This window comes from Giraffa tippelskirchi, chromosome 7 (genome assembly GCF_054371585.1).
Source record: "Giraffa tippelskirchi isolate mGirTip1 chromosome 7, T2T-mGirTip1v1.2.pri, whole genome shotgun sequence".
Taxonomy (NCBI): domain Eukaryota; kingdom Metazoa; phylum Chordata; class Mammalia; order Artiodactyla; family Giraffidae; genus Giraffa; species Giraffa tippelskirchi.
Genome location: NC_137281.1, coordinates 132,973,736 through 132,994,538, shown reverse-complemented (window position 1 = coordinate 132,994,538; position 20,803 = coordinate 132,973,736). Strand labels below are relative to the sequence as shown.

Sequence of the window (20,803 nt, the reverse complement as noted above, 5' to 3'; positions counted from 1 at the left end):
AGTCTCTCTGATAATGTTAATAGCATCCGCTATTACTGCTTCTATTGCTCTTGGTCAGTCTGTTCATGCTGCTGCCTTTGTAGATGGGCTTTCCAAAAATGCATCCAATGCTTTAGGAATATAAGAAGACATTGATAAACGATTGGAAGATCGCTTAAATGCTCTGTATGATTCTGTAGTATATTTAGGAGAACAAATGCAAGAGCTGAAGCTTAGGAGTAAATTGAGATGTCATGCCAATTATTATTGGATATGTGTCACTCAAAAAGAGTATAATAAATCAGATACACCGTGGCAACATATTAAAGCTCATCTTGCTGGAATATGGAGTCACGATAACCTTTCTATAGATTTGGTAAAGTTACATCAAGAAATTCTAAACATTGAAAATGCGCTCTCTCCAAACACTGATATTGGCTCCACTGTTAATGGATTTCTAGAAGGGCTATTTCCCCATTTTCCTACCCTGAGTACATTTTGGCATTATATTCTCGGTCTTATGGTTGTACTGGCCGTTTTACTGCTGTTGATGTGTCTCATTCCATGCTGCATCAAGCGTCTGGCTTCAGAGCTGCTTAACATTAAAGCAGCTATTCATACTGATCATTTAAAGCACAAAATCAGTGCTTTAGTAAATAAATAAGGGGGAGACTGTGGGGGGCAACCTGACAAGCAGGACGTGCTTTGGGAAACTGCCTTGTTAACTCAAGGGTTAAGTCCAGGGCAACCTGCAAGCAGGATTGCTTTGGGAGCTGCCTTGTTAACTCAAGGGTCAAGTCCAGACATAGCTCTCTGTCCCGCCACCTCTTATTGTTTACTAGGGAAACTTCTTGCAGCCTTCTAGAGCGCATCTGATGCAGGACAGATGGCTTTTATGACCTGAGTCCTGAGATACGACCTGAGTCCTGAGATACAGAGTCATGAGATCTTAATTGATGGCTTTGTGTTGCCTAGGTGATACCTGAGTTCTGAGATACAGAATCATAAGATAATCACGGGATAGTCATGGGGTCTTGATTGATAGCTTTATGTTACTTAGGAGATTTGTGATGCATGTTACTTAGGTGATTTTTGATGATAGTGTATAAGAATTTCCTGGTATAAGGGTATAAAATTCTGTGTGTAAAAATAAACAGGCATCACTGGCATAACAGGATGCAGTGATCCTCTCAACCCCCGCTGTGTCTGTGTCTGTCTGCGTCTCTGTGTCTGTGTTTCTTTCTAAGCCGAAGAATCCCGTGTTTGTGCCTACGTTGACTCGTCGGCTGGTCCCGACATATATATATATACCATATTCTTTATTCATTCATCTGCAGATGGACATTCAGGTTGTTTCCATGTCTTGGCCATTGCAAATAGTGCTGCAGTGAACACAGGGGCGCATGTACCTTTTTGAATTATAGCTTTGTCTGAGTGTATGTCCAGGAGTGGACATGCTGGATCATACGGCAACTCTATTTTTAGTTTTTTTTAGGAACATCCTAACTGTTCTCCACAGTGACTGTATCAATTTACATTCCCATGAACAGTGTATGAAGGTTCTCTTCTCTCTGAATCTTCTCCAGAATTTATTGTTTGTGAATTGTTTGATGATAGCTATTCTGAGTAGTGTGAGGTGATATTGTAGTTTTGATTTGCATTCCTCTAATAATTAGTGATGCTGAACATTTTTTCATGTGATTCTTGGCCATCTGCATGTTTTCTTTGGAGAAATGTCCATTTAGGTCTTCTGTCCATGTTTTGGATTGGGTTGCTTGTTTTGATGATATTAAGCCACATGACCTTTTTGTTAATTTTGGAGACTAATCTTTTGTCAGTCACGTCATGTGCAAATATTTTCTCCCATTTTATGGACTGTCTTTTTGTCGTGTTTATGGTTTTCTTGGCTGTGCAAAAGTTTTTGAGTGTAATTAGGTCCCATTTGTTTACCTTTGCTTTTATTTCCATTACTCTGGGAGACAGATTGAAAAAGAACCACTTTCTTTTGATCTCTGTTTCCATGGAATACCCTTTTCCATCCCCCCACTTTCAGTCTGTACGTGTCCCTAGGTTTGAAGTGGGTCTTTTGTAGACATTATATATACAGGTCTTGCCTTTGTATCCACTCAGATAGCCTGTGTCTTTTGGTTGGAAAATTTAATCCATTTACACTTAAGGTAATTATCAATATGTATGGTCCTATTGTCATTTTAATTGTTTTGGGTTTACTTTGTATATTTTTGATATACAAATTCTTAACTGGTTTGGATTTGTTTTGCATATTTTAACTTCTTATCAGAGATAGGGTTTGCAAACATTTTCTCCCATTCCATAGGTTGACTTCATTTTCTCAATGGTTTCCTTTGCCGTCTAGCCTTTTAGTTTGATGCCTTCTCATTTGTCTATTTTTGCTTTTGTTTCCTGTACTTTTGGTGTCATATCCAAATAAACATTGTCAAATCCATCCTTTTACTTTTAATCTGTTGTATCTTTAAATTTAGTGAATTTCTTATAGATAACATTTAACTGGGTCTTGTTTTTTTATCTCCTCTGACAATCTGTGACTTTTTAAAATTTATTTTTAATTGGAGGATAATTGCTTTATAATATTGTGTTGGTTTCTGCCATGCATCAACATGAATCAGCCACAGGCATACATATGTCCCTCCCTCTTGAGCCTCCCTCCCACCCTTCTAAGTAGTCACAGGGCACCTGGTTTGAGCTGCCTGAATTATTTCCCACTAGCAAATGGAAATTCCCACTAGCTATCTATTTACACACGGAAATGTATACCAAAAGCAGATATAGATACCACAAAGAAAGAAAATTACTAACCAATATCATTAACAAGCATAGATGCAAATATCCTCAATCTGTGATTTTTAAGTTTTGTTTTTAGACCACTGAAAGTGCTTCCTAATATAACTGGATTGCTGCTGCTGCTGCTGCTGCTGCTCAGTTGCTTCAGTCGTGTCCGACTGTGTGCGACCCCATAGATGGCAGCCCACCAGGCTCCCCCGTCTGGGATTCTCCAGGCAAGAGTACTGGAGTGGGTTGCCATTGCCTTCTCCAATAATTGGATTAATATCCACCATATCTGTTAATGTTTATTGCCTTACTTATTGTTAGTAAGTAACAAAAACTTATGCTTTGTTCCTAATTTTGTCTTCCACACCATTTCTGCCTTTTTTAACTGAGCATTTTATATGAGTCTATTTTTCCTCTGTGATGGTTAATTTTATGTATCAACTTGACTGGGCTAAAGGGGATGCCCAGGTAGCTCATAAAACATTATTTCTGGGTGTGTCTGTAAGGGTGTTTCTGGAAGAGATTGCATTTGAGTGAGTAGACTGAGTAAAGATCACTCTCTCCAACATGGGTAGGCATCATCCAATCCATTGAAGGCCTGTAAACAGAACAAAAAAGCAGAGGAAGGGTGAATTTGCTCTCTGCTTGAGCTGAGACATCCATCTTCTCCTGTTCTCAGATATCAGTGCTCTTGGGCATTTGGACTTGGATGCGGACTTACACCATCTGCTCCTCTGGTTTTCAGGCCTCTGGCGAAGACTGAATTATACCACTGGCTTTCATGGTTCTCCGGTTTGCAGCTGGAAGATCATGGGAACTCTTGGTTTCCATTTGCATGAGCCAATTCTCATAATAAATTTGCTGTTACACACACACACCCACACACATCTTGTTGGCTCTGTTTCTCTGGAGAACTGCCTAATGTCCTTTCCTTTATTAGCATATCAATTATATGACTTAAAAAAAAATTTTTTAAGTAATTGCCCTAGAATTTGCAATACACATTTATAATCAATCCAAGTCTACTTTCAAATAACACTGTGTTGTATGGCAAACACCTTATAACTACAAAATATTCCTACTCTGCTTTAAAATGATTATAGATTCACAGGAAGTTGAAAAAAATGAAACAGAGAGGTTCTGTATATAACCCTTCATCCCATTTTCCCCTACTGGTAACATTTTACACAGTTTCAGAACAATAACCAAGCCAGCAAACTGATATTTGTACAATCCAGGGACCTTATTCAGATTTCACCAGCTTAACATGTATGCAAGTGTGTATGTGTGTTCAGGCATGCATATGTAGTTCTATACAATTTTACCACATGCGTATATTTGAGTAAGCAGCACTACTAACTAAATCATTTACTGAGATAATGTAAAAAGAAGTTGGAATGAGGCATTCAGTGAGAGAGAGAAAGTGAAAGAGAGAGAGAAACAGAGAGAGGGAACAAACCATATGGTGAACTTTTCATGTTTAAGAGACTCAAGATAATGTTGAAATCAGCTAATATAAAGAAACAGTTAGTGCACGGATATGCAGAACAACATGGGGCCAGCAATGCAGTGAGAAGTTCCTATTGAGGAATCCCATGAAATTATTAAAGAGAAGGAGGCAACTTATATAAGGGATGCAAGACTCTTCAGGTAAGATGTTGTCTGTCTGTAGAATATAAGGATCCTGAACAGTAACCCCATGCTTATACATGCAATCTTTAATCCAATTTTCTGTTGATGGGTGGGGCTGTTTTCCTTCCCTGTTATTTGACCTGAGGCCAAGCTATGGTGGAGGTAATGAAGATAATGGCAACCTCCTTCAAAAGGTCCTATGCAAACACTGCTGCACTCAGTGCCCCCAACCCTGCAGCAGGCCACTGCCAACCCACACCTCCACCAGAGACTCCCGGACACTCACAGGTAAGTCTGGGCCAGTCTCTTGTGGGATCACTGCTCCTTTCTCCTGGGTCCTGGTGTGCACAAGGTTTTGTTTGTGCCCTCCAAGAGTCTGTTTCCCCAGTCCTGTGTAAGTTCTGGCAGGTCTATGTTGGGGTTAATGGCAACCTCCTCCAAAAGGGTTTATGCCACACCCAGGTTTACTGCACTCAGAGCCCCTGCCCGTGCAGCAGTCCACTGCTGACCCATACCTCCACAGGAGACATTCAAACACAGTTCTGACTTAGTCTCTGTGCGGTCTCTGGGTCCTGGTGCATACAAGGTTTGTTTGAGCCCTCTGAGTGTCTCTGGTGGGTATGGGGTTTGAACCTAAAAGCGATTTTTCCCTGCCTACCATCTTGCTGGTGCTTCTCCTTTGCCCTTGGACGTGGGATATCTTCAAGAAAATTAGAGAAACCAAGGGAACATTTCATGCAAAGATGGGCACAATAAAGGACAGATGGTATGGACCTAAAGAAGCAGAAGATATTAAGAAGAAGTGGCAAGAATACACGGAAGAACTATACAAAAAAGATCTTTATGACGCAGATAACCATGATGGTGTGATCAATCACCTAGAGCCAGACGTCCTGGAATGTGAAGTCAGGTGGTCCTTAGGAAGCATCACTATGAACAAAGCTAGTGGAGGTGATGGAATTCCAGTTAAGCTATCTCAAATCCTAAAAATGATGCTGTTAAAGTGCTGCTCTCAATATGTCAGCAAACTGGGAAAACTCAGCAGCAACCACAGGACTGGGAAAAGTCAGTTTTCATTCCAATCCCTAAGAAAGGCAATGCCAAAGAATGCTCAAACTACCACACAATTGCACTCATCTCACATGCTAGCAAAGTAATGCTCCAAATTCTGCAAACCAGGCTTTAATAGTATGCTGTTGGGAGCTGCGATAGGCATTACTGACAAAATGGAGGCACGGCCCCAACCCTCTCTCTTCATCCCGCAGGCATGGTCCCGGGATGAAGGAGTTAGGTCTTGTGATTATGACTTGTCCTTTCCTTCCTCTGGTTGAGTTGGCTGGAAAGAATGTTATAATCCATAAAGTTAACTGTTGACATTTGTTCAAGGATCTTTACAAAGAATGTTCCAGGATGAGCACATAGGCTGCAGCCTGAGGCCATGGGAAACATTGTTATCTGAAACCTGCTTGTAAGGGAAATGTTTATGGCAAAACAACTTTGCTGAGTTTAGGATTTAGGAATAATTAAGAATAGTTAGAAGCTAAAAGTTTAAGGTATGTTGTAGCGTTGGCATATTTTACTATAGCTTATAGAAACTAGGAATTTTAGAGATACTAATAGCTAAAAGCTTTTTCAGGAGATGATGAGCTTGAGTTACTAGGGGATAGCAGGATTTAGAGAGATAAGAAATAAACTGAGGAATGTGATATACAGCCCAGAGACAAACTTGAGTTACAATGTTATCACAAGGACACTTAAGAGGGAACTCTGAAGGACAACAATGATTTATGGAGACAGTAAATATGGGTGAGGGGAAACTGAAGATGTCATACCTCTGACCTAATGCTTTTGTAAAAGTATAAAAGAAAATCTGATGCTTAAAATAAACATGCAGTCCAAATGAGTGAGAGGCTGCATCATTCGCCGACCCCGTTCATCCCTTCAGGGCATTTCCCTGGCTGCTGGAGCTGGACTCCAGCAGTATGCAAACCATGAACTTCTAGTTGTTCAAACGGGATTTAGAAAAGGCAGAGGAACCAGAGATCAAATTGCCAACATCCATTGGATCATCGAAAAAGCAAGAGAGTTCCAGAAAAACATCTACTTCTGATTATTGACTACACCAAAGTCTTTGACTGTGTGGATCACAACAAAATGTGAAAAATTCTTAAAGAGTTGGGAATACCAGACCACCTGACCTGTCTCCTGAGAAATCTGTATGCAGGTCAAGAAGCAACAGTTAGAACTGAACATGGAACAACAGACTGGTTCCAAATCAGGAAAGGAGTACATCAAGGCTGTATATTGTCACCCTGCTTATTTAAATTATATGCAGAGTACATCATGCAAAATGCCGGGCTGGATGAAGCACAAGCTGAAATCAAGATTGCCAGGGGAAACATTAATAACTTCAGATATGCAGATGATACCACCCTTATGGCAGAAAGTGAAGAAAAACTAAAGAGCCTCTTGATGAAAGTGAAAGAGGAGAGTGAAAAAGTTGGCTTAAAACTCAACATTCAGAAAACTAAGATCATGGCATCTGGTCCCATCACTTCATGGCAAATAGATGGGGAAACAATGGAAAGAGGGAGGACTATTTTTCTTGAGCTCCAAAATCATTGCAGATTGTGACTGCAGCCATGAAATTAAAAGACACTTGCTCCTTGGAAGAAAAGCTATGACCAACCTAGACAGTATATTAAAAAGCAGAGATATTACTTTGCCAACAAAGTTCCGTCTAGTCAAAGCTATGGTTTCTCCAGTAGTCATGTATGGATGTGAGAGTTGGACTATGAAGAAATCTGAGCGCTGAAGATTTGATGCTTTTGAACTGCAGTGTTGGAGAAGACTCTTGAGAGTCCCTTGGACTGCAAGGAGATCCAACCTGTCAGTCCTAAAGGAAATCAGTCCTGAATATTCATTGGAAGGACTGATGCTAAAGCTGAAACTCCAATACTTTGGCCACCTGATGGGAAGAACTGACTCATTGGAAAAGACCCTGATGCTGGGACAGATTGAAGGTGGGAGGAGAAGGGGATGACAGAGGATGAGATGGTTTGATGGCATCACTGACTCAGTGGACATGGGTTTGTGTGGACTCTGGGAGTTGGTGATGGACAGAGACGCCTGGCGTGCTGCTGTGCATGGGGTTGCAGAGTCAGACATGACTGAGTGACTGAATTGAACTGAACTGTACATGCAATATGGCCCAGCAGATGCAGAGAGTGTGGAGGAATCCTTCCTTTAAGCAGGGAATAGACCATGAAACCTCTCTCCACCACAGTCACGCTACAATATTTCTGGACAGGCACTGTGGGCATTTGGGCCCAGACATTTCTTTATTAGGTTTGTCTTTACATGCTGCCTAGATTTTAGCACACCTGACCCGTGGCCACCAGGCACTATCAAAGCAAAGCACATCCAACAAATTTCCGAAAGTATCCAGAGGATTATAATCATGTCATCAATCAAAAGCCACAAATCCCTTCTTGTTCTTGAGGAAGAATATTCTCTCCCTAGACTTCCTCAGTCTCTGTTTTCACCCATACCATCTACTTTTCTTTTCTATTCTCCCAGAGACTGCCAATCTTGGATGATCTGGATTTTCTAAGTTATTTTTAATATATGCTTTCATTATGAAAGGAGACAATATTCTTATATACCACTGCTTCCATCTTGGCTGATCTATGTTGACTGATCCTGAGCACATACCATCAAAAGTGATCATTACTAAAAGGAGGGAAGGTTGGGTATCATTCTACCATAGCTGGAATAAAAACTAAGGTTACAGATTATACAAAAGGCCTGGTTTCAAATTTTATTCAGAGCATTTTCATGATACTCAGAGACTTGAGCTGAGAACTTCATGGAGGTTTAACTTTCAAAGAAGGGAAAATTTAATTCAATTTGGGCTTATCATTTGTTATATTGACACTAAGCTAAATATCATAGATCCTTCAAAAGAAACATTGGCTTTGTTACTTTGTCTCAAGAAACTTGAAGTTTCATTGAGGCAATACTATATTAACCCCTCAAATAACTTGAGCTATCAGACATAGTCCCCATCAGAAGTAATTGTAAAAAGAGGTAAGACTAGGGAGGAGGTGATGTGGCTCCAGATAACCAGAAAAAACTTTTCAGAGGAAGACTGAAGTGGGAGGGATTTGTGGAGGAGGTTTGCGATGGGACTGAAAAGTGAGAAGAAAGAGCTGTTAAGGAAATTTAATTATTGCAAGCAACATTCTTCAAAATATTTCAAGAGGAAAGAAAAGGAAGTTTTGTAATTGGAAAATGAAACCTTGAGGACGGAAGCCACAATCTTACTTTCGTGGTTCTTTTAAAGTTATATTTGGCTCCTACCAAAGAAGTCTTTGATGTCAGAGAATGCAACGCATTGCAGAAGTTAGAGAGAATGAAAGTTCTATTGTATCCATGCCTAGAATATTCTTCATTTGACTGTTGTCATCACCTATGACCTTGTTTCTATGCACTAGAACTGGGTCCTCATGAGGCTTGTGGTTTGATAACTCTTTTGCTTTTAAATGCATAAGAATAAAAAAATTGCTGCTGTTGCTTGTCTAACACTTGTAGGTATCTGGGTGTGTGCATGCCTGCATGCTCAGTCCTGTCCAACTCTTTGCAACCCCATGGACTGAAGCGCACCAGGCTCCTTTGTCCACGGGATTTCCCAGGCAAGAATACTGGAGTGGGTTGCCATTTCCTCCTCCAGGGAATTTTCTCAACCCAGGGATCGAACCCGAGTCTCTTGTATCTCCTGCATTGACAGGCGGCTTCTTTACCACTTGTGCCACCTGGGAAGCCCTATGTAGGTGTTTAAGAAGAAGCAGTTAAATGCTTTGAAGCATATTCCTAGTGCAAATTAATCAAGAACAGTATTTTAATGCTTTGTGAATTAGACAGTGGTATTTTGATTACTTTCTCTTCTTACTGCACTGTGTGCTCTAGGATGTGAATCATGGCTGAAGTAGGGGATGATTTAGCACCAAACTAGGATTTATTTACTGAAACAGATACTTTGGGTGAGAGCAAGTTAGTGTTTGCAGAATCATGTTGTAAGGTGCTGAAATATAGTATATGGCTTCACTCTTTTTTCTTTAACCATGAAAGGCCCCTGACCTACTTGAGGGACCATTGCCTGGGCTTGTGGGGACTTAACAATCAGCAGCATTGTCCTGGCCTCATAAGACTATACTGAGACTTGAGGAAAGGAGCAGCCACTGCTCTTCCCAAAGGGGGATGGAAAGGGGTCTGAAGTGACAGTAATACTCTCTTTGTCTCTTGACAATTGTTTAAGGTGCTCTGTTCATAGAGAAAATAATGCAGCTTACGTTTCAGTTCAGTCGTTCAGTCGTTTCTGACTCTTTGCAACCCCATGCACTGCAACATACCAGGCTTCCCTGTCCATCACCAACTCCCTGAGCTTGTTCAAACTCATGTCCATCAAGTCAGTGATGCCATCCAACCATCTCATCCTCTGTCATCCCCTTCTCCTCCCATCTTCAATCTTTCCCAGCATCAGAGTCTTTTCCAATGAGACAGTTCTTTGCACTAGGTGGCCAAAGTATTGGAGTTTCAGCTTCAGCATCAGTCCTTCCAATTAATATTCAGGACTGATTTCCTTTAGGACTGACTGGTTGGATCTCCTTGCAGTCCAAGGGACTCTCAAGAGTCTTCAACTCCACAGTTTAAAACCATCAGTTCTTTGGCTCTCAGCTTTCTTTATGGTCCAACTCTCACATCCATACGTGACTACTGGAAAAACCATAGCTTTAACTAGACAGACTTTTGTTGGCAAAGTAATGTCTCTGCTTTTCAACATGCTATCTAGGTTGGTCACAGCTTTTCTTCCAAGGAGCAAGCATCTTTTAATTTCATGGCTGCAGTCACCATCTACAGTGATTTTTGGATCCCCCCAAAATAAAGTCTCTCACTCTTTCCATTGTTTCCCCATCTATTTTCCATGAAGTGATGGGACCAGATGCCATGATCTTAGTTTTCTGAATGTTGAGCTTTAAGCCAACTTTTTCACTCTCTTCTTTTAGTTTCATCAACAGGCTCTTTAATTTGTCTTTGCTTTCTGCCATAAGGGTGGTGTCATCTGCATATCTGAGGTTATTGATATTTCTCCTGGCAATCTTGATTGCAGCTTGTGCTTCATCCAGCCTAACATTTCTCGTGATGTATTCTGCATATAATTTAAATAAGCAGGGTGACAATATACAGCCTTGATGTACTCCTTTCCTGATTTGGAACCAGTCTGTTGTTTCATGTCCAGTTCTAACTGTTGCTTCTTGACCTGTATACAGATTTCTCAGGAGGCAGGTCAGGTGGTCTAGTAGTCCCATCTCTTTAAGAATCTTCCATAGTTTGTTGTGATCCACACAGTCAAAGTCTTTGGCGTAGTCAATAAAGCAGAACTAGACATTTTTCTGGAACTCTCTTGCTTTTTCTGTGATCCAATGGATCTCCTGTTTGACCACTTCCAATTTACCTTCATTCATGGGCCTAACATTCCAGGTTCCTATGCAACATTGTTCTTTACAGCATCTGAATTTGCTTCCATCACCAGGCACATCCACAACTGGGTGTTGTTTTCACTTTGGCTCAGCCTCTTCATTCTTTCCTGAGCTATTTCTCTGCTTTTCCCCAGTAGCATATTGGGCACCTACCGACCTGGAGAATTCATCTTTCAGTGTCATATCTTTTTGCCGTTTCATGCTATTCATGGGGTTCTCAGGGCAAGAATACTGAAGTGGTTTGCCGTTCCCTTTTCCACAGTAAACTCTGTACTAAGGTTTATATAACAACAAAGTATCCTGCTTGAGAACTTGTTTCTCCTTCTTATGAACCTTCTGACTAATCCTGTTCTCTTAAAATGTATATGAGAGTGGGTGTAGTAAGATCTTTCTATTGTTAGTTCTAATCCCGTTATCTTAAAATGTAAATTGTGGGAGAGGTTCTCTAAGACCTTTACAACCTTGAGACATTCTTTTGATTTACTGTAACAACCAACTGAAAAACTAATACTAGGAAGTTGGGCAGTGTCTGTCCCCCTTCTGATGTCTATGCCAGAAGCTTTCTCTGACTCTTTTCACTGTAATAAAACTTCTGCTACACCAGAGACCTGAGCCATCAAGCCTGGTCCCTGATCCTGAAGCTAAATCTGCTTTAGAGATTACGAATTGTTCACTGTAAGCTATCAATTTCTTAGACTCCAACATGAAAGGCAGGGGCTTTGTTTATAAACTCTATATCCTGCACCTATAGAGTTATACCTTTACACCTGAGAGCCATAAGAATGTTTACACTGTGTGAATCAGAAATTGTGATATTGTTCTGTGTTCTTGGAGGAAGCTGTGCCCTACTTAGCTAAACCTTGACCCTGACTGATAGTTTATCCCAATCACAACTTGGAATAATGTTGCTCAAGAGTTACCCTTATTTCCTTGTCACCTTTGCAATATGGATGTTCTTTTCCTTATGATAAATGTAAATGACTTTTCAAATAAGGTGCTTAAAAATACTACTGCCAGCTGGAGCTGGAACCAAACTCAGGTTCAACTGCTCTTGCTCAGTGCTGGTTGAAATAGGTGCTTTATTCAGGCAGCCAGCAACCTGGGGGGATGGTAGACTAGCACCCCCCAAACCATCTCCCAGTTGTCAGTTAGAGAGAAATGGTTTAAAAGGGAAAAGGGGGAAGTTTCAGGAGTGTGCAGAACAGCAGTCAACCCCAACAATTCTCTTGAAACTGGTCATATGATCGTCTGGTCAGTGTCATCTTGATTGTTGTAAGCGCAGTTAATCTTCAGTTCCAGAGGTGTTTGTCCCCTTTTCCTTGAAGTCAGTTCTTGGAACTGTGCAAGATGGATTAGCTTATGTCACAGCTATAGTCCAGTCATCATGCAGTTAGCTTTTTCTATGTGGTGGTGGTTTTAGTATCCTGCAAAAAACAACTCAGGAATAGACATCAGGCACTATTATCTATGTCCTTCAGAGAGGAACTAAAGATTCTGTGACACTATTGCCCTAACCACGAACTGCTTGAGCCTTTTTTGTGACGCAGTGAGGCCGGGGAGACTATAGCTTTTCCACAAGTAAGAAAGAGGGAACATGGAGGCTTTATTGTACCTGGGAGGGCCCCACAGAGTCCTGTTCTGTTTCAGTACTATACTGAGTCTCACTACAGTGAACAAATTCTATTCAAGTTTCCTCTGTGCCTTTTCCCCTTCTGTAAAATGAAAGGCTTGAGTTAGACCTAGTGCCCCCAGCTAGATCATACCATGGATGGGTACACTCTATTCTCCATCCCAAACTCCAGCTGTGGGGGTGGTTGTGAAAGGGGATAGATCTGCAAATGGTAATTGGATTGGGAGCTGGGACAGCAGGCCCAGGATTGGGAAAACTGGCCCAAAGAATGTAATGTCTGTCCACTCCTGGTGAATAAGAAGTCTACATGAGCTCTGAACATCTAAGTCTCAAAAAATATGTCTTTGTCTTTTTTCATGGAAGAGCATTTTATTTTAAATATAGCAGTGTGGGCATGTTAATTCCAAACTTCCAATCTATTCCTATGTCTTTGTCTTTTAATTTGATGATTTGGTCTAATGTGAATATCTTGTTCATTCCAGGGTATGTACTTGTAAAGTTGTGTACATTTATTAACTGACAAGATATAATGGTTAATTTTATGTGTTGACTTGGCTAGGCCATGGTGCCCAGTTTCTGGTCAAGCATTCAGCTAGATGTTGCTATGAAGGGATTTTTTTGTTGGTACACTTTATATAAAGCAGACTAGCCTCCATAACATGGCTGGGTCTCATCCAATAAGTTAAAGACCTTAAGTGAAAAAAGACAGAGGTCCAGAGAAGAGAGAATTCTAACTCCAGACTGCCTTTGGACTTGGGTTGCAATGTCAACTCTTCCCTGAGTCTCCAGCCTGCCAGTCTGCCCTGCAAATTTCATACTTACTAGTCCCCATAATTGTGAGTTATTTCCTTAAAATAAATCTCTCTCTCTCTGTTTCTGTCTCTCTGTATATGCATAGGTATATGTATATGTACTAGGTTGGCCAAAAAGTTCATTTACCAAAAAAAAGCAAACAAAACTTTTGGCCAAACCAATGTGTGTGTGTGTATCTCCTGTTGGTTCTGTTTCTATGGAGAACCCTAACTAACACACAGGTATAATAAAACCACATAGTCATGTCATCTCACCAGCAGTTCTTGCATTGGAAAATGAAAACAACAAATTAATGTAAAAATTCCCATATCAGAAATTTTATTTTACCTAAACAGAAGTATTTTTGGAATTCAAGTATATGTCTAAAGATTCAGTTAACCATCATCAGAAAAAATAACTATTATAACTAACATCTTTGCAGTATAAAATGTCCTCATCTGTTCTATTCTCCAGTGAGAAAAATCCACTTTCAGAATCTTCTGCCTCAGTAAAGATACCCAGCAAGTTCTTCTCATAAATAACATCCATTCCAGTTGCCTCTTCCCTTTGCACAGAATTTACCTTAAAACTTGGAGCCAAAGCATTCAAAGCAAATGAAAGACAAATGAACAAATGAAGGCATTCTTCTGAGGCCAGTGGGGCAATGAGTCAGAGCAGTGGAAATCTGGCCTCTCCCGAAGCAGCCCGTCGATGAGCTGACCAAATTTCAACCATTGAAATATAACATTCCAATAGTGTTTTTAAAAAAACTTACTCAAATATACGCTGATGAAGCACAAGCTGGAATCAAGATTGCCAGGAGAAATATCAATAACCTCAGATATGCAGATGACACCACCCTTATGGCAGAAAGTGAAGAAGAACTAAAGAGCCTCTTGATGAAAGTGAAAGAGGAGAGTGAAAAAGTTGGCTTAAAGCTCAACATTCAGAAAACTAAGATCATGGCATCTGGTCCCATCACTTCATGGAAAATAGATGGGGAAACAGTGGAAAAAGAGAGACTTTATTTTTGGGGGCTCCAAAATCACTGTAGATGGTGACTGCAGCCATGAAATTAAAAGATGCTTGCTCCTTGGAAGAAAACCTATGACCAAACTAGTTAGCATATTAAAAAGCAAAGACATTACTTTGCCAACAAAGGTCTGTCTGGTTAAAGCTATGGTTTTTCCAGTAGTCATGTATGGATGTGAGAGTTGGACCATATAGAAAGCTGAGAACCAAAAGAATTGATGCTTTTGAATTGTGGTATTGGAGAAGACTCTTGAGAGTTGCTTGGACTGCAAGGAGATCCAACCAGTCAATCCTAAAGGAAATCAGTCCTGAATATTAATTGGAAGGACTGATGCTGAAGCTGAAACTCCAGTACTCTGGCCACCTGATAAGAACTGTCTCATTGGAAAAGACCTTGATACTGGGAAAGATTGAAGGTGGGAGGAGAAGGGGACGACAGAGGATGAGATGGTTGTATGGCATCACCGACTCGATGGACATGAGTTTGAGCAAGCTCAAGGAGTTGGTGATGGACAGGGAAGCCTGGTGTGTTGCAGTGCATGGGGTCGCAGAGTCAGACACGATTGAGCAACTGAACTTAATTGAACAGAGTTTAAAATGAGTTGCTTTGTTGTGTAATCATTAGCTCTGGGCTTAAAGAAGAAAAAAAACGTTTTATGTGACTAAGAGAAAGCAATGTAGAAGACAAAGTTTGTCCTTTTCTCCTCCTCAAGAGCCCCAAACCTCTTTCTCCTCCTCTGGGCCCTGGACTTCTTATCAACCTACCTAAGAATTGACTCTCTCAAAATGATATTTATAATAGAAGTAATAAATAATACTAATTAATTCTAATAACTACAAAAGAAAGAACAAATATTATTACTGTGTATGACCCACTGTGCCCTTCACAGGCATTTTTTTTTTTTCATTTAAATTATATATTCTTCATGGGTACAGATAAGGAAAAAAATTAGGGTCACTGAGGGCTGAGCTACCTGGACTCCAACCGAGTTGGAGTTGGCTGAAGTCCTCAGAAAATGCTCCTGGCACCAGGCTCAAAGGCAAGTGTTGCCCAAGCTGCACTTTCCTATTCAGCAATCACACTAGAACCACTTGCAAGGTGCTTTCCAAATGTAGGTGGACACAGGGCCAATCCTACTCATATACTGGGTTAATTTGGTGAGGGAGTGGCGTTAGCGCGGGATGGAAAAAAAAAACCCAAAAGGGATGGTCTGTTAGGTCCATGTAGTTAAAGAAAGATAAGAAGGGAGAGGAGGAGGCCAAATTCATAGGCTGGAATATTTGTACTCTTCTTGAGCTTCGAAAACTATTTACATCTCAAAACAACTGTAAAAGAATCGGTCTTGAGATTACAAATGCTGTGACTACCTTACGAATAGGAATATCTCCAAGTGCTTAAGTGACCCACACCGTTTGTTCCCACTGCAACCCCTCACTGGGCGCCCAGGCGGACAAAACTTGGGCAGCGATCTCCGGGCTGGGCGCCCCGCGCCCATCGCGGGCAGAACGGGGGCGGGCTCCCCGCGGGGGAATCGGGGCGCGCCTTGCCGCTCCTCCCTCCTGCCTGCTCTCTGCGCGGGCGGGGGCCACGGGGAGGGCGGCGGCGCGGACGCGCGATCGCTGCCAGGCGGCCTAGGCGCAGTCTAGCGAGGGGTCAGTCTATCTTCCTCCCGCGGAGCAGGGCGCGATGAGCTGGGAGCTGCTGCTCTGGTTGCTGGCGCTGTGCGCGCTGCTGGCGCTCGTGGTGCAGCTGCTGCGCTTCCTGCGGGCCGACGCGGATCTGACCCTGCTGTGGGCCGAGTGGCAGGGGCGACGCCCAGGTGAGGACCCGCTGCCGCCTCTCTGCACTGGGAGCCCGGGTTCCGTGCGATCGGATTTCCGCTGCCCCGCCATCCCTCCGGGTGGCGTGGAGCTTCCGGGTGGCGAGGCTGCGCCTTTCTCAAAGGCTCTGGTTCGGGGTGGAAGGGGCCGGCGCCTTTTGTCTTCTGTCCTGGTCCCTACGGACTTGTCTTTTACTTGCTGAAGTAGAACAGCCTTGGAATCGGCGGGGCGCCCTCAGGTCTTTGAATTCTCCGCCTGGCTCCCAGAGATTCTGAAGCAGCGTGGGAGGACAGTACTTGGAGAAACAGTGCGCTTGTAAGGGAGTATCCTTTTGAGGCTACTTCCTGAAGTTGTTTATCTGCCATCTCTCACTGTACTCGAGTAGTGAAATGGAATTTGAGATAATACAGTCAGTCACCCACAAAGCTGCCTCCCCATTAGGATAAAAGTAAAGAACTGGATTGGGTGTTTTGCCTGAAGGTAGGCCGTTATTGGCATACTAAAAGACATTCTACCTGTCTTTTATCTATGCCCAGCTTAATATTTGATGGTCGTTTACTAAATGCATTCTATGTGCTAAGCAGTGCACCAGGCCTTTTTAATTTGTGACTGTTCACCTTTACTGGAGAAGGCAATGGCACCCCACTCCAGTACTCTTGCCTGGAAAATCCCATGAACGGAGGAGCCTGGCGGGCTGCAGTCCATGGGGTCACTGAGTCGGACACGACTGAGCGACTCCACTTTCACTTTTCACTTTCATGCCCTGGAGAAGGAAATGGCAACCCACTCCAGTACTCTTGCCTGGAGAATCCCAGGGACGGGGGAGCCTGGTGGGCTGCCGTCTATGGGGTCGCACAGAGTCGGACACGACTGACGCGACTTAGCAGCAGCAGCAGCAGTTCACCTTTACAATGACTCTTATAAAGTGGGCATTATTAATCTTATCTTCATAATGCTCAGAGAAGTTCAGTGGGCTGTCCAGAGCTAGGCTTTGCGTCTATAAGGGCCGGCAGGAAGTGGAGTTTCCCTGGACCTAGTTTCCTGCATGAAATTATCTAAATGATGTGAGGAGGTTTGCTTGGAAGTGATTAAGTGAAAAAGTAAAAGTGTTAGTGCTCAGCCGCTTCCAACTCTTTGGGACTTCATGGACTGTAGCCTGTCAGGCTCCTCTGCCCATGGAATTCTCCAGGCAAGAATCCTGGAGTGGGTTGCCCTTCCCTTCTCCAGCGTATCTTCCAACCCAGGGATCAAACTCCTGATCCGCATTGCAGGCAGATTCTTTACTGTCTGAGCCACCAGAGAAGCCCTGGAAGTGATAACTTTAAAAATGGAGCCAGAGAGGGAAGGGGAGCCCTATCACTTATATGGGGGTGAAAATTGGTTCTTGGGGACTGAAAAAAAGTCTTAAATGGTACAATGTTTTATGCCCCTCCAAAGCTCAACCCTAACAGACAAAGTATTATTCCTTAGTATTCATTTTTCTTCTTTCTTTTTTTGGAGGGGGGTGAGCATAGCATGTGTAGCACTTACATTGAGTTCACAGAAAATATGTAAAACATGTGCAAGATCAGGGTTACAAAACTATGGCAAATAGATGGCTGTTATTGGCAGACTTTCTCTTGGTCATTGGCCCATCTCAGCAGATGGAATGCATGTGCCTATTGGCTGCTTTGTGGACTTAAGTGTTTGATCCTATTTGTGCTTAGTGTTAACTTGGATTTTGAGAATTACATCAGTTCAATTCAGTTCAGTCGCTCAGTCGTGTCCAACTCTGCGACCCCATGAATTGCAGCACGCCAGGCCTCCCTATCCATCACCAACTCCCGGAGTTTACCCAAACCCATGTCCATCGAGTCGGTGATGCCATCCAACCATCTCATCCTCTGTCGTCCCCTTCTCCTCCTGCACCCAATCCTTCCCAGCATTAGGGTCTTTTCCAATGAGTCAACTCTTCGCATGAGGTGGCCAAAGTATTGGAGTTTCAGCTTCAACAACAGTCCTTCCAATGAACACCCAGGACTGATCTCCTTTAGGATGGACTGGTTGGATCTCCTTGCAGTCCAAGGGACTCTCAAGAGTCTTCTCCAACACCACAGTTCAAGAGCATCAATTCTTCGGCGCTCAGCTTTCTTCACCGTCCAACTCACATCCAGACATGACCACTGGAAAAACTATAGCCTTGACTAGACGGACCTTTGTTGGAAAAGTAATGTCTCTGCTTTTAAATATGCTGTCTAGGTTGGTCATAACCTTCCTTCCAAGGAGTAAGTGTCTTTTAATTTCATGGCTGCAATCACCATCAGCAGTGATTTTGGAGCCCAAAAAAACAAAGTCTGACACTGTTTGCACTGTTTCCCCATCTATTTCCCATGAAGTGATGGGACCAGATGCCATGATCTTAGTTTTCTGAACATTGAGCTTTAAGCCAACTTTTTCACTCTCCTCTTTTACTTTCATCAAGAGGCTCTTTAGTTCTTCACTTTCTGCCATAAGGGTGGTGTCATCTGCATATCTGAGGTTATTGATATTTCTCCCGGCAATCTTGATTCCAGCTTGTGTTTCTTCCAGCCCAGCGTTTCTCATGATGTACTCTGAATATAAGTTAAATAAGCAGGGTGACAATATACAGCCTTGACGTACTCCTTTCCCTATTTGAAATTAGTCTGTTGTTCCATGTCCAGTTCTAACTGTTGCTTCCTGACCTGAATACAGGTTTCTCAAGAGACAGGTCAGATGGTCTGGTATTCCCATCTCTTTCAGAATCTTCCATAGTTTATTGTGATCCACACAGTCAAAGGCTTTGGCATAGTCAATAAAGCAGAAATAGATGTTTTTCTGGAACTCTCTTGCTTTTTCGATGATCCAGCGGATATTGGCAATTTGATCTCTGGTTCCTCTGCCTTTTCTAAAACCAGCTTGAACATCTGGAAGTTCACGGTTCACGTATTGCTGAAGCCTGGCTTGGAGAATTTTGAGCATTACTTTACTAGCGTGTGAGATGAGTGCAATTGTGCAGTAGTTGGAGCATTCTTTGGCATTGCCTTTCTTTGGAATTGGAATGAAAACTGACCTTTTCCAGTCCTGTGGCCACTGCTGAGTTTTCCAGATTTGCTGGCATATCGAGTGCAGCACTTTCACAGCATCATCTTTGAGGATTTGAAATAGCTCAACTGGAATTCCATCACTTCCACTAGCTTTGTTCGTAGTGATGCTTTCTAAGGCCCACTTGACTTTACCTTCCAGGATGTCTGGCTCTAGGTGAGTGATCACACCATCGTGATTATCTGGGTGGTGAAAATCTTTTTTGTACAGTTCTTCTGTGTATTCTTGCCACCTCTTCTTAATGTCTTCTGCTTCTGTTAGGTCCATACCATTTCTGTTCTTTATCGAGCCCATCTTTGCATGAAATGTTCCCTTGTTATCTCTAATTTTCTTGAAGAGATCTCTAATACTTTATATTTTACTGTTCTACAAAAGTTACTCAACTGATAATGTCAAGTGCTGAAGAGGAAAACTGTTGACAATATCTAGCAGCTAGTTAAATGAAAAGTTATTTTCATATATCAAGCAAAAGTTAAGGTGACTAAAGATAACTTGTAAGAAATTCATTTGGTTTTTTCAGTGTTTTACTTTTGCTGGAAAAATACCAGTTTCAAAGGATTTTTAAACACATTAAATTACTTTGCTATTATTATCATGTAGTTATGTAATTTGCTGGTTTACAAATGTAATATGATACATTGCAATTTATGTAAATACATGTTATTCAGCAAAATAACTTTTGTAAATTTACAGTTGTAAAGTTAAATGTTAATAGCTTTTAAATTTTAATTTAACTTCTAACTTTTCAATTTCACCATGCTTAAACCTGCACTTACTGAAGAATAAACTTTATAGAACTCCTTTTATGTCTAAAGCTTAGATACATATATGTAAGGGCTTCCCAGGTGGCACTAGTGGTAAAGAACCTGTCTGCCAATGCAAGAGACGCAGGTTCTATCCCTGGATGGGCAAGATCCCTTGGAGGGTGGTATGGCAACCCACTCCAATATTCTTGCCTGGAGAATCCCATGGACAAAGGAGCCTGGCAGTCTATGGTCCATAGGGTCGCAAAGAGTTGGACACGACTGAAGCGACTTGGCACAAAGATATATGAAGATACATAAACAGATATACAGTATATTTGTGAAATTAAAATGTTATAGGGACGTTATTAGGAAAAATGACTAAAACGACCTCTAGGGTCTCTGGGAGGTGGGGATTAGGGGGTGAGAAAGTTGGAAGGTAGGTGAGGGCGATAATGAAAAAGAGTTAAAGGAACATGAAGATAGATTCAAGTTCCAAAAACAGCTCAGATTGGAAAGATGGGCAGACTCTATTAAGGTTTAAAAAAATATATTTCATCTTTATGTTGTTGTTGTTCAGTTGTGAAGTCGTATTCAACTCTCTACAACCCCCTGGACTGCACCACACTAGGCTTCCCTGCCTTTCACTATTTCCCTGAGTTTGCTTAAATTCATGTCCATTGAATCAGTGATGCCATCCAACCATCTCATCTTCTCTCGCCCCC

General features: G+C 41.9%; 2 protein-coding genes across 14 annotated transcripts in view; one reads left to right on the top strand and one right to left on the bottom strand.

Moving 5' to 3' along the window:
• The window catches only part of PCNX4 (pecanex 4), an 84,318-nt gene that overhangs the window by 2,409 nt on the left and 61,106 nt on the right, over positions 1–20,803 (bottom strand). Inside the window, exon 17 of one of the 11 annotated variants that reach the window (XM_081509726.1) lies at positions 12,021–12,382. The exons of the other annotated variants lie outside the window; for them this stretch is intronic. The gene's annotated coding sequence lies outside the window, so the exon portion shown is untranslated. Of the gene's footprint in view, positions 1–12,020; positions 12,383–20,803 lie in introns of those variants that run through there. 11 annotated transcript variants of the gene reach the window in all.
• Positions 1–20,803, top strand: part of DHRS7 (dehydrogenase/reductase 7) — an 81,528-nt gene that overhangs the window by 44,052 nt on the left and 16,673 nt on the right. For 2 of the 3 annotated variants that reach the window (XM_081509754.1, XM_081509752.1), the window contains exon 1: positions 15,994–16,232. The exons of the other annotated variant lie outside the window; for it this stretch is intronic. In XM_081509754.1, coding sequence (XP_081365880.1) covers positions 16,100–16,232 — 133 coding nt within the window. In that variant the 5' untranslated portion in view covers positions 15,994–16,099. Of the gene's footprint in view, positions 1–15,993; positions 16,233–20,803 lie in introns of those variants that run through there. 3 annotated transcript variants of the gene reach the window in all.